The 25836-nt window shown below is 48.3% G+C and overlaps 1 protein-coding gene across 4 annotated transcripts in view; it reads left to right on the top strand.

Annotated features, from left to right (window-relative positions):
• SLC24A4 (solute carrier family 24 member 4) overlaps window positions 1-25836 on the top strand; it is a 178162-nt gene that overhangs the window by 93326 nt on the left and 59000 nt on the right. For all 4 annotated transcript variants that reach the window (XM_067727362.1, XM_067727345.1, XM_067727355.1 and 1 more), the window contains exon 3: window positions 22628-22704. In XM_067727362.1, coding sequence (XP_067583463.1) covers window positions 22628-22704 — 77 coding nt within the window. The remainder of the gene's footprint in view (window positions 1-22627; window positions 22705-25836) is intronic.

Genomic DNA, 25836 nt, shown 5'->3' with positions numbered 1-25836 from the left:
GCGCAGGCTCAGTAGTTGTGGCGCACGGGCTCAGTTGCTCTGTGGCATGTGGGATCTTCCTGGACCAGGGCTCGAACCCATGTCTCCTGCATTGGCAGGCGGATTCTTAACCACTGCGCCACCAGGGAAGCCCAATAATTGCATTTTTAAAAGAGCATGTTTGAAAAAGCTTTGCTCTGGTCTTGTCAGAATCTCAGTTCAGTGACTGTGTTAGAAAGGAGTTGTGTAAATTTAAACATAAATTTAAAAGAAATGGAAAAAAACCAATACTGCCCTTGGTGCTGTGGGTGCTATGCATGTCCATCTCCCTGAGTAGAGAGCAATACAGTGTAGTGATAAAGTGCTGACTGCCTGGGTACAAACCCCTACTTGACCACTTGCTGTGTGACTCTGGGTAGGTTATCTAGCCTCTCTGTGCCCTATACTCAGCTATTGCAGAAATTTCTGCAATACCCCAGGGATGGTGTGTTCCCAGATAGATCAGTTAACCCTTCAGCTGGGAGTCGTATCCCCTCCCGAGAAATGACAGGATTTAAGAACAGGACTTAGTTGCTGTTTGTGTGTGTAACAAACAGGTAAATACGAACATTCAAGTTGGGAGCTTTTCCATCAGCCCCTTAGTGGTCAAGATGGTGCCAGGAATTATTTAGTGCAGGCCTCACTTCAGTGGTTTCCAGCATTAAGGGTTGATTACAACACTAGAACCACTTTGCAGGGTGATCACGTACAGTGAAGGTAGAGGGCTATGGGTACACACACACACACACACACACACACACACACACACACACACGTGTGTGTGTGTATGTGCACGTATTTGGGGAGAGGGGGGCTAGGCTTATTCCTCGTGTGGATTCAGACGGAAATGATCTCCAAAGAACCAAAGTCTTGAATTGTCATGGGATGCTCATGTGGTATTTGTATACTTATTGTTGCAAAGAGGATGCACGTGTGTGTGTGTTTTGTTTCGCATCCACAAGGGGGGGATGAGTCAGGATGGAAGAAAAAAAAAGGGGGTGACTAAATTGACCCGAGATTAAAGTCTATTATTGTATTTGTTGTGGTTAAATTGAGTCTTCTGAGTTTGTTTCAGGAAGTGGCTTACTTCATTATTTTCTTGATTATCCCAGAATAGCAAGCAATCAGTACCTGTGTGCTGGAAAGTGCAGCTAGAGCTTTCCTATCTCTGCAAGCGTGTGAGTTATGTTACCTTGGAAGCCTTCTAGGTGGGCTAATTGTTTTAAAATGATGGCTGTGAGGTGTGAGCCAAGGTGGAAAAACTCCAGGCATTGGAGCCAGGCCAGTTTGCTTGGGATGAGTTGTGGCTTTCCTGCTTATGGGCTGTATGGGCTCAGGCAAGTCATTTAGGCTTTCTGAGCCTCAGTTTTCTCATCTGCCAAATGGGGATAATAAGACCTGCCCTTCAAGTGTTAATTAGGATTAAGTAAAATAATAACTTACAAATGTTGGTTTCTTTATTTCTCTAGAGGGAGTGGGCCACTGTTTGTTTTACCTTTTCCCTTGTCCTGGAGCAGGTTAATCTATACCTGTTCTCCCAACAGGGAGTTTCCCTGTGGGAAAACTTAGGGTGGATGTATTGATGTAAGCCTTTTCCTCATGTGAGAACGTGGGGAGCTTTGATGCCAGTATGTGTGGATTACAAGGCATTATCATTGGGACTAAATAGAGCATCCTAGGGGCTGGAGTTTCCTGAGAGAGAAGAGAAGCTGCAGGAAAGGAAGTCTGGCCTGAGGACCATCCGGTCGAGTCTTTGGGGTGAACCAGGTGTGAGGGGGGCTTTGGTGGGGCTTCCTTCAGACAGAGGTGGGACTGGGTCAGGACAGCCTATGGAAAACAGCTCCCCAGCCAATTCTGAGTAAAGTTCAGTCTCCTCAGGCCTTTCCCATCTCAGTCAGGGTCACTGAGATGCGAAGGGGTCCAGCAAGCTGACGTCAGCAACTCCAAGTCATAAGAGGAGGGCATGTTGAACAGCTGGATGGAGGAATGGCCCTGGGGGTGGGGGGTGGCCAGCGCTGTTTCCCAGGGAGCCAGTTTTCTGCAGGGCTGAATGAAGCTGGAAGCCATTTGAGGCTGTAAGGCACAGAGGTGGAGGAGTTGCTCAGGAGCGAGGGATAGGAAATGCAAATGCATTAAATGTTTTCATTATTGGGAGCTTTGCAGCTGCCGCTGACCTTCTGTCTCTTTTGTTTAAGAGTATCTTGGGTTTTAGTACTTTTTATTGAAGGATAACATACAGGGAAGTAGACTTAATACATTTTCCCAACTGTGCGTACCCATTTCACCAGCACCATATCACGCAACAAAATATTACCAGCTCCAGAAGGCCCCGTGCATCCCCTTCCAGTTACCCATCCTCCTGGCTGTACTGAGCCCTTGTTGTATGCTGGGCCCTCTTCCACACGTTTACATCGACCTTCTCGCTCCGTTTTCTGAACGAGCCTAAGCGGTAGGCACTAATTTGTGCCTGTATCACACGTAGGAAACAACGGAGACATGGCAAGTTAAGAACCTTGCCCAAGGCCACACCACTAGCAAGTGGTGGACAAGAATTTGAGGTAGCCGCATAGCACAGGGAGATCAGCTCGGTGCTTTGTGACCACCTGGAGGGGTGGGATAGGGAGGGTGGGAGGGAGGGAGACTCAGGAGGGAGGAGATATGGAAACATATGTATATGTATAACTGATTCACTTTGTTATAAAGCAGAAACTAACACACCATTGTAAAGCAATTATACTCCAATAAAGATGTAAAAAAATAATAATAAAATAAAATAAAGGCAGTGAGAGGTCCACCTTGCCCATGTGGCTTCTGGGAGGAGACAGAGGGCACTTGTCACCTAGAGGTCCCATGTACTATATGCAGAGAAAACAGTGACCAAAAGTGATTGAGAATTTAGTAATTTGATTAATAAAATATACATGCATCCAGAAACAGAGGTCTAGACATTCCTGATGCTTGCACATGGGGGTGGGGTGTTCATTCCATGTTCACTCAATGCATGTGGGTTTGAGCATCTCTTAGACAAACTCTGAGCTCTCCCCTCAGATGAAGAAGCACTTCTCTGGTGCTTTTTTTTTTTTTTTTTGCGGTATGCGGCCTCTTACTGTTGTGGCCTCTCCCGTGTGGAGCACAGGCTCCGGACGTGCAGGCTCAGTGGCCATGGCTCACAGGCCCAGCCGCTCCGTGGCATGTGGGATCTTCCCGGACGGGGCACGAACCCGTGTCCCCTGCATCGGCAGGCGGACTCTCAACCACTGCGCCACCAGGGAAGCCCTCTCTGGTGCTTTTGACAGATGAGGAAGGCGGAGAGAGTCACTTCTCCCAGAGAGGAGAAGTGACTCGCTGAAGGTCACACATTCAGTGATGATCAAGACTGGGACTCAGACCCCAGTGCATATAGACTCCCTGAACAGCGCTCTTGCCTTTCTGCCTTGCAACACCCCCATTCATCAGCTTCTCCGTGAACACATTTCATAGACACTCACGGTTGAGTTGAATATTCCAGAGCCTCTGTTGGGTCACAGGCCCAGGGTCTCAAGCTGCCCACACACATCCCTAGCCCCAGCCTTGGAATCAAGGTTGAGCACTTAGCAGAGCTCCACCACCCACTTACTCTTTAGCCAGTGAGCTGCTGCTAATAGCCAGCATCTTCCATGCCCAGCAGGACGCCTGCCCCTTCCCGAACCATCTCTGAGATCAGCCAATTCCTTTCTTTCATTTAGGCTCTTACCCAACGTGCAGCGAGAGCCAGTGCCCCGCCAGCCTGCTCTCTCCCAGCCAGAGCCTGTCTCGGTTATTTGTATAAAGCAGAACCAGGTCCCTGAAGCTCATGGGTTCTCTGAACCCTTAGTTGGTGGAGGACGACAAGAAATCCATACAGCCTGCTGATGTGTCTCTCCAGAGAGCTTCCTCTAGCTCAGTGCGTTGGTGCCCTGGGATTATGAACCTTCACTCTTGCACCAGCATTATTGAGTACTTACTGTGTATAAGGGGCACTGTCCGGAGATAAATAAGACAGACGCATGCTTTGGACTAGGCCATTTATCAAGGAATCCTCCCGGATGGGCACTTTATGACACACAAGATCAAGGCCTCTGCCTTCCTGGGTTTCCATCTAATAGCAGCTGGATGAGTTAGGACTTTGGTCAGAAGTGACAAAGACCCAGCCTCGACTGGCATGAGCAAGGGATGGGAAATGATTGGCTTCTGATCTGGGAGGTCTGGGTCCAGCTTCAGGCATAGCTGGATCCAGGGGTCAGTGGGTGGCAACAGGATGGGCTCAGCTCTCTTCCATACTGGCTTTCTTCCCAGCCAGTCTTGCTCTACATAGGGACCCTGGAAGGTCATGGCCTGCATTGTTAACCCCTTTTAGGTTCAGCAGAAAGAAAGCTTGCCCCAAATTCCTAGGATTGACGCTCATTGGATCATTTACCTATCTCTGAAGCAACCTTGTACAGCCAGCCCTAGGGAGGGACTGGCCCCACTCACATCATATGGACAAGAACAGGGAAAGGGTATCCCCCAAGGAGAACCAGGGTTGCAGGATGCTGGACAAGCAGAAACAACAGATGTCAGCTCTGTCAACCGCCCCAGCACTCTGAGTACCCGGCTCTGGTATAATCCGTCTCTCTCTGAGACAGGCTGATCTGCATTGGGGCCAGGCACGTCTGTCCTCTTGGGCACAGGGTGTGTGGCAACAGCCCACAAGCCTTCCTGGCCTGTGCCATCTCTGTATCATCACCCACCTATATTCATGGCATCACTCTAGCCAGAAACCACAGGTGCGTCCTTCCTCCCCTCCTTTGGTCCTCCATCCTGCTGCTCAGGTGGCCACAGCATTTGCGCACCTGTCCCTTCCTCACCATCCTTGAGTTACTGCGGCAGCTTCTGCCTTAGGTCCCTGTCCCCCACCCCCACCTCCGCACCACCTTTCTAAAACAGGCATCAGCAAACTACAGCCCGGGAGCCAGATCAGCTCCCCGCCTGTTTGTAGATGGCCCACAAGCTAAAAATGGTCTCCACATTTTGGAATGGCCAGAAAAACATGTTAAAGAGTGATCGTTTGTGACGCCCGAAAATTATGTGAGATTCAAATTGCTGTGAACGTAAATAAAATTTTATTGGCACACAGCCATGCCTATTTGTTGACGTATATGGCTGCTTCCATGCTACTAAGGCAGAGATGAGTAGCTGCCACAGAGACCATGTGGCCCCCAAAGCCTGAAATACTCACTCTCTGGCCCTCTACGGAATTAAGTTTCCAGCTGGGGTTAAAATACTCTAATCCTGTCATTCCTGTGCTCAGAAGCCTAGTGCTCCCTGGTGTCATGGGGACACAGCTAGACTCCCACCCTGGCACTCAGGTCCTCTTCTCATTTTTGCCTCCCCTTCTTCCTGGGTCCTGACTGCACAGGATTCCCGGTCTCCAGGGCTCCCTCCTTCCTGCCTCAGCATGCAGTTCATTCCTTTGCCTAGAGAGCCTCTCTCTCCTTCCTGGGAGAATCCAGGAAATCTTTGGAGCCCAGCTCTCTCATCTGCTGCTTTTCCCTGAGTCATCGTTTCTGAGTTGGAGTTAATTGTTCCCTTTTCTGTATTGCACTAAAATTCTGTGTAAGCTTCTCCCTGCGGCATTTGTCTTGTTACAGTCGCCATCCACTACACATCTGTTTTCCCCTCCCCGCTAGATTGCAGACACTGCCAGGCTTATCTTTCCTCCCTCCCAGCCCCCAGCACACATCCTCCCGGTAGATGGTACATACTCAGTGCTTGTCAGAAGGAATGAAAGTCAGGGTCTGGTCTGGAAGCAGCTTCTGTTCCAGGGACAGACCTGCTGGCTGTATAGGAACACACGCGTTGGAGAACTGCAGCTGGTACAAGAAAAATATGAAATTAAGACAGAATGAACAAGGATTCGAGTTGACTTAATGAGACTTTAAGCGGGGAGGGGGGAGAATCAGAGTTCTCTGGCATGTTCCTAGCCAGCCAGTGTGGGTAGAGAGGGTCTTGTGAGGGAGGAAGACCTGTGCTTAGCAGCATGTGGACTGGTAGACCGTGAGAGGCAGAGAGTAGGCAGGTCTTAGTTACAAGGAGGCAGAGTGAGGCAGGCCTCAGTGTTCAGTGGACAAAGACAGCAGCCACCATTTTAATGTGTTTTATTTCCTAGACCAGCGTTTTTCAACCCGGATACTGTTGGCTTTTGGGGCTGCGTAAGTCTTGGTTATGGGGGCTGTTCTGTACATTGTAGGAAATTTAGCAGCATCCCTGGCCTCTGCACACTAGATGCCAGGAGCACCCCTGCCCCCAGCGTGGCAACAACAAGTGTCTCCAGAGCTCACCCAGGCAGGGGCGACATAATCATTCCTGGCTGAGAAACACTTTCCCAGATGAGTGTTCCTCCACGTTCTGTGGTCAAAGACTTGTTTCTTTATTTCACCAACACTCTTGTGAAATACTAGAAAAGCATGTTTGTAAAATGCTAGAAAAATGAATCACTCAATAAATGATCACATCCTTGGTTGTCACAACATCAAATTGCTTACAAGTGTTGAAGTGCTTATTCTTCTCGCTCTGTTTTCCTCCTGTCACGGACAGGTAACAGAGGGTTCACAGACCACACTTTAGCACAGCGCTAGACCCAGAAAAATATTCGAGAACCTTCATTCTCTGCTTGAATAGAAGGGAGGTATCATTCCCACTGAACGGGTATCGCTTTCATAAAGTCGAAAAATCATAAGTTGAATCATCGTTAAGCCAGGGATCGTCTGTGTAGTGCACTTCAGGAAGGGTTTACAGTACTGGGCGGATAAAGGGAGACAGAGGCTGGCGGGAAAGCAGAGACTCATTTCCCTGCCTTAATGATCAACTTCTCTCCTGCCATGTGCTGTGCTCCCTGCATCGAGGGGACAGGACATGAGTGAATTGAGCTGAGGAACCCCTGGCGTCAGGCATCTCATTGAGGACCTCTTACTGTCCTCTTACTGAGGTGGAAACTGAAGACCGCTCTGTCAAAATGACATTTAGGGCTTCCCTGGTGGCGCAGTGGTTGAGAGTCCACCTGCCGATGCAGGGGACGCGGGTTCGTGCCCCGGTCCGGGAAGATCCCACATGCCGCGGAGCGGCTGGGCCCGTGAGCCATGGCCACTGAGCCTGCGCGTCCAGAGCCTGTGCTCCGCAACGGGAGAGGCTGCAACAGTGAGAGGCCTGCGTACCGCAAAAAAAAAAAAAAAAAAAAAGACATTTAGTTGCAGAACTGAGGCCAGAACTGAACATTCTGGACTCTCAATCCAGTGCCCATTGTCTGATTCTTGACTGCCTCATGAATCTTAATTCTGTTGATGTTTTTGAAGAGGGGGCCTGGGCCTGAGAAGACATCTAAGGGGAGAAAAGGCTGGAAGTGAAGGTTCGGTGACCTCACGTGGTTCATTTTATAGTCTGTTCTATGGTTCAGTGAATCTCCTGTTTATAACAAGCTAATAACCTTCTCAAACTTCACAGTGCTTCATGGAAACTAAGGAGTGAAGTAATTTTCCACAAGCTCACAAAGGAAAGCCGAGAAGAAACTCCAGACCCTAGTGACTCTTCATCAGAAACGTTTTGGACAGAAGCTAAGGTTGAGAGCAAGCCTAGAACTTAGAAAGAATGAGACAGACATTTTTATTCTTGTGAGATCTTAGGAGAAAGGGGTTATGTGTCTGAATTACAACCATCTGTCATTCAACAACTGTTTCGTTAAGCACCTGCAATGTGAAACACCCTGGAAATCCGTCAAGCTTGCCAGTGTCCTCTTTCTGCCTGTCACCTTGCTTCACCTTATTAGTTGAGCTCCAGTGGCTCGATGTCTCATTAGAACTGTGAACGTCGACAAGGCTCACCGAGGGACGGCCTGGGATCTGTACAAAAGGAGAAGCTGTCGTGTCCTTTCTAGGAAGGTCTCGGTGGGCCTTCCCAAATATGACTGGTGACCTCGGCCCCTGGTTTTACTCAGTCCTGACCTGAGACCTCCTGCTTTGAGGCTGCTCAGGGCACCAGCGGGGGTTAAGTCTGGGAAGAGAGGCAGGATTATATGCCAAGGAGAAGGGTGGCCAAACAGGGAACCTCTCGGGCTGGGGGTGGGGAGACAGCGCAGGACCTAGGCGTGCTGGGGTGGGGTGACCCCGACCCACGGCCGTGGGTTATCAAGTAAGTGGTGATAGCAGCCCGTCAGGTCCCTCCACCAGCCTGGCCCCTTGGTCTCCTGGTTTGGCCCCATCGGGGCAGGAATGGCCCCTTGTTCTTCATATCCTAACCCCAACCCCAGTTTGCCAAGATCCGGTGTGTCAGTCAGGGTTCTCCAGAGAAGCAGAAGCAACAGGAGGTACACACACACTGTGTGTGTGTGTGTGTGTGTGTGTGTGTGTGTGTGTGTGTGTGTGTATATCCATAAAGAGATTGATTTCAAGGAATCAGTTCATGTGATTATAGGGCCTGGCAAGTCCAAAGTCTGAAGGGCAGGCTGTCAGGCTGAGAAAAAAACCACTCAGGAGCTGATGCTGCAGTCTTGAGACAGAATTTCTCCTTCTTTTCCAGGACACTTCAGTTTTTGCTCTTACGGCCTTCAACTGATTGCACGAGGCCCACCCACATTATCAAGGGTGATCTCCTTAAAGTCAACCAACGGTAGATGTTAAGGCACATCTGCAAAATACCTCTGTGGCAACCCCTAGATTTGTGTTTGATTAAATGACTGGGTACTATCGCCACATAAAATTAACTGTCACCTCTACCAGACAGCCCTGGTCATGATTTCAGGACCAGAGCAGGTCAGAGGTAAAGGGGGGAGCTGTTCCAGCCTCCTCAAGGCCCCTTGCTGGTTAGTGGGGATCCCTAACCTGCCTTGCTGGTTAGACCACTCGCTCTTGGCAAATCATCCACCCTCCCTTAGCTTTGTCCTTGGGTGGGAGGCATTCCTGAGCCCATGTACCTGCTCCAGCATCTGTCTTTCCCCAGGCATTTTCTTGAGGCTGTCTAGGAAGGGGACGTACCAAGTATCTATGTTGGAAGTGATGGAGGTCTTTCTTGGCACGTAGGCATGGGTTAACTTGAACTCTCTCGACTGATTGGTATGGATTTTTACTATGGGGCACTGAACTCCTAATGAGTAGAGTGGCCATGAAATTTATGATCCAAACTGGGACACTTTGGAGAGTAGAGGGGACATTATTAATCATGCTGGACAGCAGACGTGAATCAAGATGTTTCTGGGGCAAATCAGAGCATATAAGAGACTTAATAACAGCAATCACTGTGTTGTTCTTAAGAGTTCATTAACCCAGAGTAGTTTTCTGTGCCTGTGTTCCGTAGATGAAGGGTTAATTAAGTCAACACATGTGAGGGCAGTTGTGGGCTGAGTTGTGTCCCCCCAAAGGTATGTTGAAGTCCTAGCCCTTGGCGTCTGTGACTTTGACCTTGTTTGGAAATAGGGCCTTTGCAGATGTGATTAATCAAGATGAGGTCATACTGGAGAAGCGGGGCGAGGTTGCTAAGTCCAATGACTAGTTCCTTACAAGAAAGCCACGTGAAGACACAGATGCCCAGAGGAGAAGGCTGTATGGTGATGAAGCAGAGATCGGAGTGATGTGTCTGTAAGGCAAGGAACTCCAAGGATTGCCAGCTGTCCCCAGAAGCCAGGAGAGAGGCCTTAGTCTCCCTTAGTCTCTGAAAGGAACCAACCCTGCCACACCTTGATTTTGGACTTCCAGTCTTCAGAACCACAAGAGAATAAATTTCTGTTGTTTTAGGCCACCTTGCGTGTGGTACTTTGTTACAGCAGCCCTAAGAAACTAATATGGGGCTTCCCTGGTGGCACACTGGTTAAGAATCCGCCTGCCAATGCAGGGGACACGGGTTCGATCCCTGGTCCGGGAAGATGCCACATGCCGCGGAGCAACTAAGCACGTGCACCACAACTACTGAGCCTGTACTCTAGAGCCCGTGAGCCACAACTACTGAGCCTGCATGCCCCAGAGCTCCTGCGCCGCAACTACTGAGCCCCCGTGCTGCAATTACTGAAGCCTGCGCTCCTAGAGCCTGTGCTCCACACCAAGGGAAGCTACCGCAATGAGGAGCCTGAGCACTGCAACGAAGAGTGGCCCCCGCTCGCCGCAACTAGAGAAAGCCCTCACGCAGCAACGAAGAGCAGTCAGTAAAAGAAGAGAAACTAAAATGGGTGCCTCCTACATGCCAGGTTCTGGCGGAAGTGCCAGGGGTACATCAGCAACGCACAGCAGATACAGCCCAATCTTATGAGGGCTCACCATGTAGACCTTTGTCCCTGGGACTTTGCACAGACTGCTGGCTGTATGGTCTAGCCAGACAGTAATTGTTTCTGCAGGTTGATCAGGCAACTGAGATTAACACCTGGCCCAAATCGATTCTCACACCCACCTTTGCCGGCTGAGAACGACAGGACAAGTCAAGTGGGTTCTGTTGCTGACTTTGGCAATGGTGACATGGGCTCGGGTGACATCAGGTCTTGTTCCAGGGGTGCAGAGTGCCTGTTGTGATGAGCCCACCTGAAAATGGGTCACAACAGGCAGAGCCCACGCTGCTTCCTGGGCCTCTGAGCTCGGGAGATGAGCTCACCTTTCTAGCAGCAGCAGCAAGGACCATGTCCAGCCCCATCCCAAAGTCTCCTCCACAGGAAACATGGTGGTGGCTGACATGTGCGATTTTCACGTGAATCCAGGTGCTTGTTACTTGTCCATCCATGTTGCGAAAAGTATGACAATGAGGGAAAACAGTGGGGAGTGCTAAGGTTTATCAGCGGTAATAGATATGCTCCCCTTTTCCTATATTGTGGGAAGTTCTGTGGATCTCTCTTTACTGACGTATAACAAATATAAAAAAAATACAGATTTTTAAGTGCACAGCTTGAGTTTGACAAATGTATGTAACCATGTAACTACCACCCCAGTCAAGATCTGGAACATTTCTGTCACCCTAGAAAGTTTCCTGTGCCCTTGTCTAATCAGCCCCTCCCCCAACCCCAGAGGTTCTAACTTCTGTCCCCGAGGGTGGTGTTGACCGTACTTGGGCGTCGTATCTGTGGCATCACGCTACTTGTGCTAGATTCTTTCATGCACCATACTTTTAAGCTTCATTCTTTACTGATAAATCATAATAAATGGACTTCAACATTTTACTATAAAAAACAATATAATCACGTTATAAAGCGTTTGGCAAGGGGGCGATGGGAGGGAAAGTGATTTAGGATTCTTCTATGTGCCACAGCCGTTGTAATGGTTTTAGTGTATTTCTTTCTAGTTCTTTTCATTTGCTTATTTGTTCATAGCTGCAAAAAAGCCAAAGGTGATTTTTTCGTGTTTCTTTTTAAATTTTATGATAAACATTTTTTCCACATCCCGTGTCTTTACCATTTTTGATAATACTCTGTCTAAATTGTGCCATGAGGGCAGGGGCTTTCACTGTCATGTTCACTGATGTATTCCCAGTATGTAGAACAGTGTCAGGACATTGGTAGGTGCCAGTAAATGTTTGTGGAAGGACTAGGTGAATGTATCAGAGCTACTTAACCATTTCCCTATTACTGGACAATTAGTGGCTTCAGTGTTGTACCATTAGAAATAATAAATATCTTCACACAAATAGTCCTCCCACCCCATTTTGAGTGACATTCTTAGAACAAGTGCCAAATATTGTGTCAGAGAAGAAACATGTTATGGTTCTTGTTAGACAGTCAAGTGCCTTGTAGAGCTGAATTACTCAGGTATCAGTCTTGGCTCTGCCACTTACGTGCTGTGTGACCTTGAACAAATTACATCACCTTTCTGTGTCCTAGTTTGCCCATCTGTAAAATGGGACTAATGATAATATTTCCCAGGCTTGTTGTGAGGATTAAATGAACTACTATGTGTAAAGTACTTAGAAGGCTTGGTGATAGTAAGCCCTGTATATGTATTTGCTGTTTATGTTTTATACATAAAAGAGGTTATGCTAAGAAAAGGTTTGCCTATCTTTCCAAATAGAAATGGTTTATATCTTAATAACCACTGTCCTTTGGATAACTTAGTAGCGCTGTGTGGTGCCCACTGGCGAGTGGCTCAGAGCTGGGTTGCTGTGTAATGGACAGGAACCTTGGTGACTGGTTCACGCCAGATGTTTTGTGTGCCTGCCTGTAAAATGCTCTTGCTGGAGGCCATCCAGTAGAGGCAGGGACAAGACCGGGTGAACAGTTTGTCCTCACAGCCCTCAGAATGCTCAACCTAGCGCTGGAGAGAGACATAGAGACACAACTAAAGGTTCTTCCTATCGTGGCAGTGAACAAAGGCCCCGCCGAATGAGAACAAGTCCCCGATACCTATTGAGAGTTTACCGCAGGGGAGTCGGCCACCATCACTTGTGTTTGCCAGAGACTCAAAGGCAGGTAGGGGAGTGAGGCAGCTTTATAGCGGAAAAAAAGAAAAGACTTGCATTTCGCCCTGAAGGAGGTTGCAGGCCTGGGGAAGCTGGAGGTGGCTAAATAGAGGCAGGGTATTTTATGCCATTGGTTTGGGGAGTGTATTCATTTCCTAGGGCTGCTGTCACAAATTACCACAGACTGGGTGACTTAAACAGTAGAAATTTATTCTCTCAGTTCTGGAGGCCGGAAGTCAGAGATCAAAGTTATCAGCAGAGTTGGTTTCTCCTGGAAATTCTGAGGAGAATCTTTTCCTTGTCTCTGTCCTTGCTTCCGGTAGCTGCTGGCAATCCGTGGCATCCCTTGGCTTATGGGCACATCACTCCTGTCTTTGTGTTTGTGGTCACATGGCCACCTTCTCTGTTTCTCTGTGTCCTTTCCTCTTCTTAGAAGGATACCAGTCCTTGGATTTATGGCCCACCCTAATCCAGTATGACCTCATTTTAACTCAGCTACCTCTGCAAAGACCTTATGTTATAGACAAGGGAACTAACTGCATTCCCTCAAAATCCATACGTTGAAGCTTAACCCCCAAAATGATGATATTTGGAAATAGCGCCATTAGGGAGATAACTAAGGTTAAATGAGGTCGTAAGGGTAGGGCCCTAATGTAATAGAACTTGTGTCCTCATAAGAAGTGAAAGATATCACTTATATGTGGACTCTAAAAAAATGGTACAAATGAACTTATTTACAAAACAGAAAGAGTCACAGATGTAGAAAACAAACTTATGGTTACCGGGGGGGGGAAGTAGGGGGGAGGGATAAATTGGGAGATTGGGACTGACATATACACACTACTATATATAAAATCGATAACTAAAAAGGACCTACTGTATAGAACAGGGAACTCTTCTCAGTACTGTATAAAGACCTACATGGGAAAAGAATCTAAAAGAGTGTACATATGTATATGTATAACCGATTCATTTTGCTGTATAGCAGAAACTAACACAACATTTTAAATCAACTATACTGCAATAAAAAATTTTTTTAAAAAGTGAGTTTCCCATAGACAGCAAAAAAAAAAAAAAAAGAAGAAGTGAAAGAGACACCAGAACAGAAGTGCACGCACGCGAAGAAAAGGCCATGTGAGGACATGGTGACAAGGCAGACATCCACAAGCCAGGAGGAGGGCTCTCGCCAGAAATCAGCCATGCCAACACCTTGATCTTGAACTTCCAGCCTCCAGAACTGTGAGAAAATTAATTTCTCTTGTTTAAGTCCTCCAGTCTGTGGAATTCTGTTATGGCAGCCCTAGCAGTCTGATGTACCTTCTTTCCAAATAAGGTTGAGTTCAAGGTTCCTGGTGGACATGAATTTTGGCAGGGCACACCATCCACCCCATTGTAGGGGTCATATTTAGCTTTCTCTGGCTGGTCTTGAGTTGGAAATTGGGACAAAACAGTAGGGAGGCTGGCCCTCACTGACCACGTCCTGACCATCTATCTGGACCATTACTACGGCTGTGGGCCAATTGTGGTTGGGCTTCCTGGTGCTGCAGAGGACATGGGTCAGAGTTGTCCTGTATGGCCTGGCCAGTGTCCGTTTGCATGTTCAGGCTCTTGTCCTGCTGCTGCTAACCAGCTGTGATGCTGAGGAAAGCACTTGACCTGTCTGGACTCCAGTGTTCTCTCTCCCCTTGAAAATGGGACATTAAGCTGTTCTCCGTGGGCGGGAGAAAGATGCTTAGCATCAGTGCAGGGAGAGAGGTGGAGATGCCGAGGATGGCTTAGAAAATATTTCCCTGGTGATTTTGATAAGCCCATGGCCCCTCCTGGGTGGAGAACAGCTGGGCCACTTGGCATCTGGAGCCTCTTCCAGCCATAAAATTCCACAGTGGTTTCTCCTGGAGAGAACAATCCTCCTGCTGGATCTTCCAATCATATTTTTGTTTTTCGTGGCGTTTAATCTCTTTTGGAATGTACTGAAATCAGAGAGAAGATTTTAAACTCATTTTCATGCTGGTTAAGCCAGTGATTTAATCTAATTATTTTTACTCCTGTTTGGGACATGAGAGTGATGCTGTAACACCTAGACATTTCAGCTGTTGTCCATGAAAGGTACACAATTCTTAGCAACTTTATTTCAAACCATAGAATTGGGGGAAAATCACGATTTTTTTATTTTTTTGCTTTGGTTTCTGGCACTGGGTGGTTTCTAAAACACAGAAGTCGAAATGATAGAAATTTGAAGCTATTTAAATTACTCCCCAGCCTTCCCATCTAGCTTTCATAGTTTCAGAATAAACGTCAGGGCTCAGAATATGGGGTTATTTTTAACCGGGGTAGAAAGCAAAGGGAGAATGGCATGTTTTGAGGCTTTTTTTTTTTTTTTTTTCCTTTTTGAAAAATTCAATTCACAGTTTCTATTCCCTAAAGAGAATCAACTAATTAAAAGGTTTAAGAAAGATCAGCATCTAATGGAAGGACTTGTCCGTCAAACACTCTCCGTCTGGGAAGGGTCAGGATTCAGCATCCAAGCAGCAGTTTGAAAAGCCGGGAGCTGAGAAAGGAGGGCTAGCCACACCATCTCCTGGGCATCCTTCCGGGCAGAGCTCATCCTAGCAGCTCCTGAGTTTGTGTCAGAAGGGAGGTGGAAGGCCAGATACTCATCACTCAACGGGCATTTCCTGAACACCTGTCTTGTGCCAGGACCTGGCAGCCCACAGACGTGACCAGTGCAGCCAGACCAGAGCAGACTGGAGAAGTTGCCAGGGCTGGACCACGCAGGGTCTCGAAGACCTTGATAGGGTTCTGGACATTTCTCCGAAGAGTAGTTGAAAGCCATTGAGGAGTGCTAAGCCATAAATGCCTGTGGAAAACAGAAAGGAGCAGATTGAGAATGGCCGTGGGGAGGTCAGGCAGAAGGCGGGTGCAGTGGTCCAGCCAGAGTGGATGCAGGTGGTGAAGATGAGGAAGCTGATGGACTCGAGAGCTGTTTTGGAAGTAAGATTGTGGAGGATTGGCTAAAAGAGGGCAGAGTGTACCAGTTAGCTTTCAGTGCAGGAAATAGAAACCATTCTCAATATTTTCAGCAGAAAGGAATTGAATTCAGGGAATTAGGTCCTTACAAAATGGCAGGAAGGGCCAAAGGAGCAGGAATTGGAAATGGAATATTCAAATTCAAAAACATCTTATGTACAAATAAGGGAGTAGATGTTATTGTCAGGAGAGCCTGTCCACACTTAGATCTCCGAAGCCTTGGTTGCCAGAGGAATAACACCTCTCCCTCTTTTCTGTCCTCTGAATCTGCTAGGTTGGCCGAACCTACTTCTCATTCAGAACCCTAGCTGCATGGTAGGTCAGGTTCCACAGAATAGGAAACAGGGCTAGTATGTGTGAACGTGCAGTGCACAGCCTGCACACCCGTACCTAGTGTTCTCGACAGGAAGGCTCACGGAAGGAAGTCGAAATGGATGCCGAGTGCCAACTGGCCTGTCCACTTATCACAGGGTATGAGGGAGGAGGAGGTCGTCAAGGATGGCACCAGACCAACATGGAGGGTGGGCCATTCACTGGGGACGGGTTTAAGGTATTTATAAGGTAGCCAGAGAGTAACGTGCCATTGCCAGCTGGGTATGTTAGGTCTTGAGTTCAGGAAAGACTGAGATCTGGGAGAAGTCTGCAGAGATTAGAAGGTCAAAGCCAGGTCACCTGGAGAGAAGAGGGCTCAGGGCAGATCCCCTGGAACCCCAAGGTTCGGGGTCCCACAGAGGAGGGGGCCCTCTGAAGGAGACTAGGCAAGTGAGGACAGCGTGGGGTCAGAGAAACTAAGAGAGAACATTGCAAGAAGGTGGAGTCACACAACAGTGTGGGTGAACCTGAATGTATTTCGCTAAATGAAAGGAGCCAGACCAAAAAGGCTCTATATCCCGTGATTCCATTGATACGACATTCTGGAAAAGGCAACACATCAGGGGTTGGGATTCGGGGGAGAGTTTAACTACAAAAAAGGCTGCAGGAGGGAATTTGGGGGTGGGGGAACTCTTCTGTCTCAGAGGCTTGAGAACCCATAGAAATGCACATCACAACGAACAAATCTTACTGTATGTAGGATGGATGGGTGAATGGGTGGATGGATAGATGGGTGGATAGATAACACATACATTCATTCATACATATGTTCATTCATACATAAAAGAAGTGGTCAGTTTCATTAAATGTTTCAAGGAGGTCAAGGAAAATGAGTGACAGGTTTCCCCAGGATCCACAGGACAGTGGGCTAGGCCTCTGTAGGAGTGGGTCCTGGGCTATAAGTGGAATTGACCTAAGACATGCAATGTGTATTCCTCCTTTTGAGAGCATGAGTTCTTGACACGGCCCTTGGAGCTTCCAGGAATACAGAGCCTGCTCCTTGGATAAAGGAGACCTTAGTCCCGAGATGTGCCCCTCTTGTGGGTAAAATGCTTGGATGGAAAGAGCCTGGTGTTGGTTGGGCTCCCAGCCTGGGTTCTTCTCTCACCTGTGCCAAACAGTGGTTGTATGACTGCAGGTGAATCCTTAAGCCTCGCAGAGCCTCCATTTCCTCATCAACAAAATGGGAATAATGATCTTCTCAGGACTGACCTGGCAGATTAAAGGACTTTGAAAAGTCCGTAACGCAGCCTCCAAAACTTGACGAGGGTGCCACTCTCTCCATGGGCTTGCTGCCCGTCCCACCTCCCCCAGGTCAGTAACCCCTGGCTTCCTTCATGCCCCACCATCACAGCAGGCTTCTTCCTGTCTCTCAGTCATTTGTTGCCTTATTGGACCCTCAGCAGCCCGTTAAGGGCACATCCTCAAGGCTAAGCCCCTAGCCTAGCACCTGGCACATAGTAAATGCTCAAGAAGCATGTATTGACTTGAACTCGTTCAGGATCAGGGTGTCTGCCATCCTGATAACCTCCTGCTTTCTGAATGACTTTGGCTTTCTCCAGAAGTTCCCATCACTCTCCCAGGTGAAGAGCTGCCAGACCTAAGGATGCTCACAGATGCAACAGGGCCTCATCCACCTGCTCCCAGAGAGCCCATCACCTGCCGCGTGGGGCTTAGTAAATACTTGTTGAACAAATTCATACATTTTGGAACTAGCAGCATTGTTGGCCGAAGTATAGAGCCTTGAAAGGGCAACATAAATTCAGGGTTTCTGAAATATTATGGCGTCACCCATGTAACTGTGTGTGTCAACAGGAAAGGTCAAGAGTGCGTAGGGGTCTGGCTTATAAGGTGTTAGAGAACTTAGTAGCTAGTGGTGGGGAAGGGATGGCAGATGTCCCCTGGGACCTTACATTTCCCCCCTCAATGTTCAGGAAGGCAACTGGCAGGAAAGACCTCCCGCCCCAGTTCCCCCCTGCCCTGCACACAGTGGTGGGGGGAAGTTCCAGAACCAAGAGTGACGGAGAAACCAGCTCTGGGCTCCGAGGTCCACAGGAAAGAATGCTAAAAGAGGGGTGGGGAGGGGCTGCTGGGTCGCTGGCAGCTTTATCTCCCCTCCTTCGCCTCCCCTGCCCGCCCCCGGGTGTGGACGTTGCTGGAATCATCTCTGGTTTCCTGAGCTCAGCTCCACCTGCAGACACATCTCTTCCCTACACCCACCAGATTTCTGCGGCTTAAAGGCTTACGCGTGACCTCGAAAGCCGCTTGTGTGCGCCCTGTTGATTCCTCTCTTCTCCCTGGTGGGGATTTGAGCAGATAGGGCAGACTCGGCCCCTCTCAGACCCGCAAGCATCCCACCGTTGAACGTGGCCACGGGCCCCCAATCCCAGCAAGCCCAAGAGAGGAGAAGAAGGTTTTCTCAGGAAGCTGGGATTAAACTGCACCAGCATTCACATCCTAACATGGCCGGTATAATCACGCTTGCTCTTTCCCCCACTAAGCTGATCTCATCTTCTCTTTTGCTTTCACAAAGCAAGGCTCATCCTCTGGAACAGCGGGCACAGACCTGGTGTGGAGGGAGGAGTCCGTAAGTCAACAATCCTCAGAGTGATGGCAGCCTAGCTGGGATAAGTGCTGCGCATACACTATCTGTATCACTTAATCCTTACAGCAGCCTGGCGGGCGGGTTCTGTAGCGTCCCCATTTATAGGTGAGGTAACAGTCCTGCGGTGTTAAACAACTCGCCAAGGTCATGCAGGTAACAAGTAAAGGACAGAGGCACTTCCTGAAACCTAAGCTACCTGCTTCTAAAAACAAAGCCTTAAGCCGCTGTATAGGCTGCCTGCAGTTTAAAATTGCTGCTGTTGAAATAGAGACACAGACGTAAAGAATGGACATGTGGATACCGGGGTGGGAGGAAAGGGGGAAGGGATGAACTGGGAGATTGGAATTGACATATACACACTACTAGATAACTAATGAGAACCTACTGTACAGCACAGGGAACTCTACTCAATGCTCTGTGGTGACCTAAATGGGAAGGAAATCCAAAAAGAGGGGATATATGTACACGTATGGCTGATTCACTTTGCTGTACAGCAGAAACTAACACAACATTGTAAAGCAACTATACCCTAATAAAAATTAATTAAAAATAATAAAAATTAAAAATTGTTGATGACGAAGTTGGGAGGGGTAGAGTTCCTGCTGCATGTGCCCCATGGTCTCTACACCCCATCCCCTGTATGCCAATTTCTAGAGGATTTGACTCTTAAACTGGGGAGTGGGCTGGTCCCAGCTACCAGCTGCCAGCTAGGGAGGGCAGGGTGGCCATCTCCCTGCTTGCAGCCGTTGCTGTCCACGGCAGGGCACGCACACGCGGTAACGATGACTATTTCACCACCTCGCGTGGCAGCACATTGCCACTGAAGAAATAGAAGGACAGAGAGGTGAAACGACTCGGCCAGGGTCCCACAAGCTGATGGGTAGTTGAATCAGGACCCAATTCAAATCTTCCATTTCAAGTCAGTGCAGCATGATTTCTATCCATGTTGGAGGCAGCCCTTAACCCTGGACGAGGAACTTAGGATCCCCCTTCTGAGTCCTGGCCTATATGGTCCCTGAACTAGTCACTCCCCCGCTGAGTCTCATCTGGAAAACAGGGATATTTGTGGCTGCAGTGCCTGCCTCATGGGCTCAGGGTGTGTCCAGAAGACTTGGGTGGGTACAGAGGGTGATTAGCAGCTGGCAGCTCTGCCAGTCACTCTGTCTCTACTGGCAAAATTCAGACCGTGATGGCATTCGCTCCCCTCTACAGCCCTCCAGTGTACGCATGGGGTCACGGAGCAAGGCGCTTCGGCTGAACCATTAGAAGCCTGTTCCTACCAAGGACAAAGCCATTTACAACCCACGTCCCCTCTCTGCTGGAGCCCAGACGATAATGTCCTTATGGCAGAAAGGCCGCATTACTTGATTCTAATTTTCCAAGAGCGCCCAGTGTTGGATAAATCACTGCTTTGGAGAATCAAAAACTGGCTCGAATTTTCATGGCAGAAATGTCTGCTTGATCTGCCCTGAAATATCCCAGACAGTTACATTTCTCCTGGAAACAAGGTCCTGGACGCAGGAATGTCGAGTTACTGCCTTTATAATTCTCCATCTCTGAGCCGACAAGCCTTGAAGTAGACCCGTGCCCTTGAACTGACAGCAGCAGTTCTATTAAAGAAGTTTGATTACAGGGGGGAAAAAAGTGAAAGAATCTATGTTTCATTAAATGCTGCTTGTTTTAAAGTGGGAACGTGTTCTGGGAGTCTGGGGAGCTAATGTTTTCTGGGTCTTGTTGGGAGAATCTCATCTTAAACGGAAGAGTTTTCTGTTTTAAGGGAGAAACCATCCTTTCAGAGCTTAGAGCCAAATTGTATTTACAGAGAAGGGATTTTTGTCCTGGAAGTTTCTAAGCGTTTATCAAGTGCCCACTCTGAACCAGGCATCATTCTAGGCATTTAAGAGGTTTGCAAGGGTAACGAAAGCGTTCTAACAGGATGAGATGATGTAGATTGTCATTTTTGTTAATATTTTAGCATTGTTTATTCAACTGAATGTTAAGGTCTCTTGAGAACCTACTGTGTGCCGGGCCTGGCCGAGGCACTGTGAATGCAATGCGGGGCAATGTGGATCCCTGCCTTCCAGAAGCTTCCGGTCTAGCTGAAGTGCCGAGGACGTGGGGGTGTTTTGGTGTCTGATGGGGAAGCTGCAAAAATGACATTCACAAAATAAAATGCTTACCTGTTGGTCATCTCCAGTGGGGGGCGGGGCGGTGAGAAGGAATTACGCCGCCATTATAGGTGACATTAAGGTCCAAGAGCCCATAACAGAAGCATTCTTGGGCCAAAGAAGGGCCTGTGACATGGTACTCAGTGACCTGAGATGCCACCTATGCCAGTGGAAGCACACCTGGCACCTGAGTGGGCCTGAGAGGTTAGGGGACAAGGGTGCTGTCAGTCCTCACCTCCTCCCTCGTTCCCGCTCGGCATCAGGTGCCCCTCCAAGGCTTACCTAGAGCCCCGCCTCCCATGGATCATTTCCCCTGCTCTGTGTGGCACTGCTAAAAGAGTGCCCTCCCTGGGGACAGGAGAGTTTCCTAGTGCCAGCACTGCCATCCTCGACCCTGCCAACGTCACTTGACCTCTCTGGGATCTTGGCTTCCCCCTCTGGAGTGACAAGTCCATTGTGGGCAGGAGGAGAGATTGGGGGGAGGGGCTGATGGCTCTGGGACAGGCTGGAAGGGCTGTGCAAGAGGCCGCCTGTCCCTGAGCTCTGAAACGACTCTAGCGGAAGGGGATAGGCCTCCCCTTCCCCCTTCACGGAGCTGCTTCTCAGTTCTGACTTGACGGTGAGGGAAGAGTATTCCACAGTCCTGGGCGGGGGGGGGGTGGGGGGATGCAGGTTTGAAGCCCACCACAAGCTTGACACGCTGTAACAGTAAGGCACGTTATTAAAATTAGTCTCACCGTTTTACCGATGCAGAAACTGAGGCACAAAGAGGTTCAGGAACGTGTCCCTGTCGACCCAGCCTGTAAGTATTAGAGCAGAGAACTGCACTTGGCCATGTGACCTTGGAGCCTGCCCTCCCAAGCCAGCCATCCCTGGCCTCAGCCTGCCCGTTGGCAGGGATCGTGTTGGTAACAGATCCGAGTGTGTGTTGAAGCCACTTGGAAAGCTGTCTGCTAGGAATGTGGCTGGAATCCATTGACAAAGCAAGGAACCATCCCGATTTTCTTCTTTGGTGACTTTTGACTTCTTTATACTTTTTTTGGTAACTTTATTGAGATGTAATTCATATACCATACAATTCATCTGCTTAAAGTGTACGATTCAGGAGCTCTTAGTATTCAGAATTGTGCAAGCATCACCACAAACAATTTTAGAACATTTTCATGACCCCAAAAAGAAACCCTGTACCTTTCAGCTGTCACCCCCCAAACTCCATACCCTCCAGCCTTAGGCAGCCATTAACCTGCCTCTATCTCTGTGGATTTGCCTGTTCTGCACATTCTATATTAATGAGATCCTACAATAGGTAGTCTTCTGTGAGTGGCTTCTCTTACTTAGCAAAATGTCCTCAAGCTTCCTCCATGTTGTAACATGTATCAGTACTTCATGTCTTCTTATTGCCAAATAATATTCCATTTGTATGTATATATCACGCTTTATTTACCCACTCATCAGTTGGTAGATGTTTGGGTTGTTTTCTGCATTTGGGTTATTACGAATAATACTACTATGAACATTTCGTGTGTGGGTTTTGTGTGGACATATGTTTTCATTTCTCCTGGGAAGATACTTGGGAGTGGAATTGCTGGGTCATATGGTAACTCTGTTTAACCTTTTGAGGAACTGCCAGACTGTTTTCCAAAGGGACTGCACCATTTTGCATTCCCACTAGTAATGTATGAGGGTTCCAGTATCTCCACATCCTTGCCAACCCCTGTTATTATCTGTCTTTTTGTTTATAGCCATCCTAGTGGGTATGAAGTGTTTCATTCTTTTTTTTTTAATTGCAAGGGATATGCAAAACATGATCAACTTTAAGGTACTAGAATATCTGGATAATTCCGTATCCAGCAATGTTTTCCTAAGAGCGCAGGTCTGCGCTGGACAGAGAAGTAGCTGGCCTCTCCCCTGGTAGTCTAACACCAGGGGGGCTCTTCAGTTCCATGGCCGACCCCCCCAGACCTCAAATGACACCCCTTGGTAACTAATATTGAATACCTTACCATGTCTTCTTGTCTTCCAGCGATTCATGAGTTCCCCGCAGACCTGTTCTCCAATAAAGAGCGACAGCACGGAGCCGTCCTGCTACATATCCTTGGTGTAAGTGGCCCTCTCGGGGTGGGATGTCCCTAAACTTCAGGCACGTGAAACCTGTCTTCAGAGCACGGTGTGTCAAAGATCTCATCCGGTCTTTGTAGAGCCCTGTGAGAACAGATGCTGGATGTGTTTTAACCACAAAGAAATGAAATCTTAAGGATAGGAAATGATTTGTTCAGTGTCACACAACGAGTGGCCCCAGAGCCGAGACAAGGATTCGCGTCTTCTTGTGCCTCATTTTATGCTTTTATAGAATGGGAGTGACAGCATCTTTCCCAGATGTATAAATACAAGTGAACATGGGTCAAGTCCATCAGACGTCGCAGGGCACGTGATAAGGGCTCTGTCCCCACTTGCTATCATGATCCCCGGGTCCCCCCACATTTTACTGCCTTGACATAACTAGTTTAAGACTTTGGTGCCCTTCTTCTCAAACTTCCCTCAGTGTTAGATGAGCCTGATGACCAGTGGTGGAGTTCAAGTAGCCGTTCAAAAAGGCACAGTGAGCTCAAAACTAAATTATAGGTAAAAGTCGCTCTTCTCTGCAGGCAAACTACAGCCCGCAGCCACTACCCATGTCTGTAAATAAAGTTTTATTAGAACACAGCCATTCTCACGCTTTTCTGTATCATCTGTGGCTGCTTTTAGGCTTCACTAGCAGAGCTGAGTAGCTGTGTTGGAGACTCCGTGATCCACAAAGCCAAAAAAATTTACTGTCTGTCCCTTTGTAGGAAAAGTTTACCAGTCCCATTGTTTACTGCAGGGAAATGAAAGCGCTCAGGGTTTAATTTTCTACTTCGCATCAATCACAACAAATGTTCCTCCTGATGTGGTTCCCTGACCACCCAGCACCATCTGCTTACATATTTAAACCCAACACAGTATTCGTCTTTGCAAGAGATAATTAAGCAAGTGAAAGCTGGGATTCTCACATAGAGAGTTGCCAGCTGAGAATAATGTATGAGTGAAGTTTTAATTAACAGGATAAACCACTAGTGAAAATGAAGGTTGTGGGCAAATTTTGAGTGACAGACCTGTGTATTATTTCTCTAATAGAGTTATTATCTTCCTGGTATCTCTGGCTTTCCCATGCCCTCTCCTTTCACTGAGGGGGTGTGGGTTTGGCGAATTAGTCCCACAGTTCTGTCCCTCTGCCTCATCAAAGTCTTGACAAAGCTTTTTTTCCTGAACCTGAGAGGACCTCAGGAATTTTGCAGGAATCTTTTTTTAAAATTTTTTTTTAAAAAATTATTTATTCATTTGGCTGTGTTGGGTCTTCGTTGCTGTGCGCGGGCTTTCTCTAGTTGAGGCAAACAGGGGCTACTCTTCCTTGCTGTGTCCAGGCTTCTCATTGCAGTGACTTCTCTATCTTTTTTTTTTTAATAAATTTATTTTATTTATTTATTTTTGGCTGCGTTGGGTCTTTGTTGCTGCTCTCGGGCTTTGTCTAGTTGCAGTGAGTGGGGACTACTCTGAGTTGCGGTGCGCGGGCTTCTCATTGTGGTGGCTTCTCTTTGTTGTGGAGCACAGGCTCTAGGTGCGTGGGCTTCAGTAGTTGTGGCATGTGGGCTCAGTAGTTGTGGCTCGAGGGCTCTAGAGTGCAGGCTCAGTAGTTGTGGCGCACGGGCTTCGTTGCTCCGCAGCATGTGGGATCCTTCCGGACCAGGGCTTGAACCCATGTCCCCTGCATTGACAGGAGGATTCTCAACCACTGCACCACCAGGGAAGCCCAGCGGTGGCTTCTTTTGTCACGGAGCATGGGCTCTAGGCACATGGGCTTCAGTAGTTGTGGCGTGCGGGCTCAGTAGCTGTGGCTCACGGGCTCTAGAGCGCAGGCTCAGTAGTTGTGGTGCACAGGCTTCATTGCTCCACGGCATGTGGGATCCTTCCAGACCAGGGCTTGAACCCGTGTCCCCCGCATTGGCAGGTGGATTCTTTTTTATTTTATTTTATTTTATTTTGAGGTACGCGGGCCTCTCACTGTTGTGGCCTCTCCCGTTGCGGAGCACAGGTTCCGTATGCTCAGGCTCAGCGGCCATAGCTCACGGGCCCAGCCGCTCCGCGGCATGTGGGATCTTCCCGGACCGGGGCACGAACCCGTATCCCCTGCATCGGCAGGCGGACTCTCTACCACTGCACCACCAGGGAAGCCCTGGCAGGTGGATTCTTAACCACTGCTCCACCAGGCAGGAACCTTTTAGGCCAGGCATTACCCAACTATGTCTGAAGAACCAAATCTAGGCTACCTCCTGTTTTTATAAATAAAGTTTTATTGGAATGCAACCACACCCATTCCATGGCTACTCTTCTATAGCACCAGAGTCAAGACAGACTGTGTGGCCTGCGAGGACTCAAATATTTACTATCTGACCCTTTAAGGAAAAGTTTGCTGAGCCCTTCTTTAGAGCAAGAAAAGGCTGGAGCTTTAGGGCCAGTTTTTGTCTGTAGCACTAAGAAGCTTCTCAGAACTTCTGTCCCAAGTGAAGGAAACAGTGGTGACATCTTGACCCCTTTTCTCTCCAGTGTTTCTGAGGCGTCAGGGGAGCCAGAGGCCCTTCAGCCTCACGGGACACCCTTTGCCTGGGAGATGCTGTTGGGGGGAAATTCCGAGGGTGTGAATTCAAGTCGGTATCCTAAGCTTTGTAGCAGGGTCTCTCCCACCTCTCTCTGTCCACTTTACCCACACCCCCAGTATTTGTTTCCTTTTTCCTCCCCCCCACCCCCCCACCGAAAGATAATGTGTCAGATTCAGCGAAAGCCACACCTGGACTCCAGTAGAGTAGGTGTCTACTCCAGGAGACATCTGCCTCAGATGCTCTGGTCACAGTTGATACATCTTCCACTTCAGTCACAGTTAATTAATTGTAAAGTTGTCATAATATCACGCTGTTTTAGCTGAAGCAGCCCAGCCTTTCCCTCTTTTGTGAATAGGCCATTCATGTCACTTTTTCTTTGAGGAAGAAATGGTTTCCACCAGAGCCTAGAGTCAAATCCCATCTCCTTTCCATAGGTCCTGCTCCTTGCCTCTCCCTCCAGCGTCACATTCTTTATTTTCCACCTTATTCTCACTCTGTTCTACCTGCACCAGTGACCTTGCTGTTCCTCAAATGCATCAAACATGCTCCTGCCTCAGGA

Source organism: Pseudorca crassidens, chromosome 1 (assembly GCF_039906515.1).
Source record: "Pseudorca crassidens isolate mPseCra1 chromosome 1, mPseCra1.hap1, whole genome shotgun sequence".
Classification (NCBI taxonomy): Eukaryota; Metazoa; Chordata; class Mammalia; order Artiodactyla; family Delphinidae; genus Pseudorca; species Pseudorca crassidens.
This window is presented reverse-complemented; position numbering and strand designations above follow the sequence as displayed.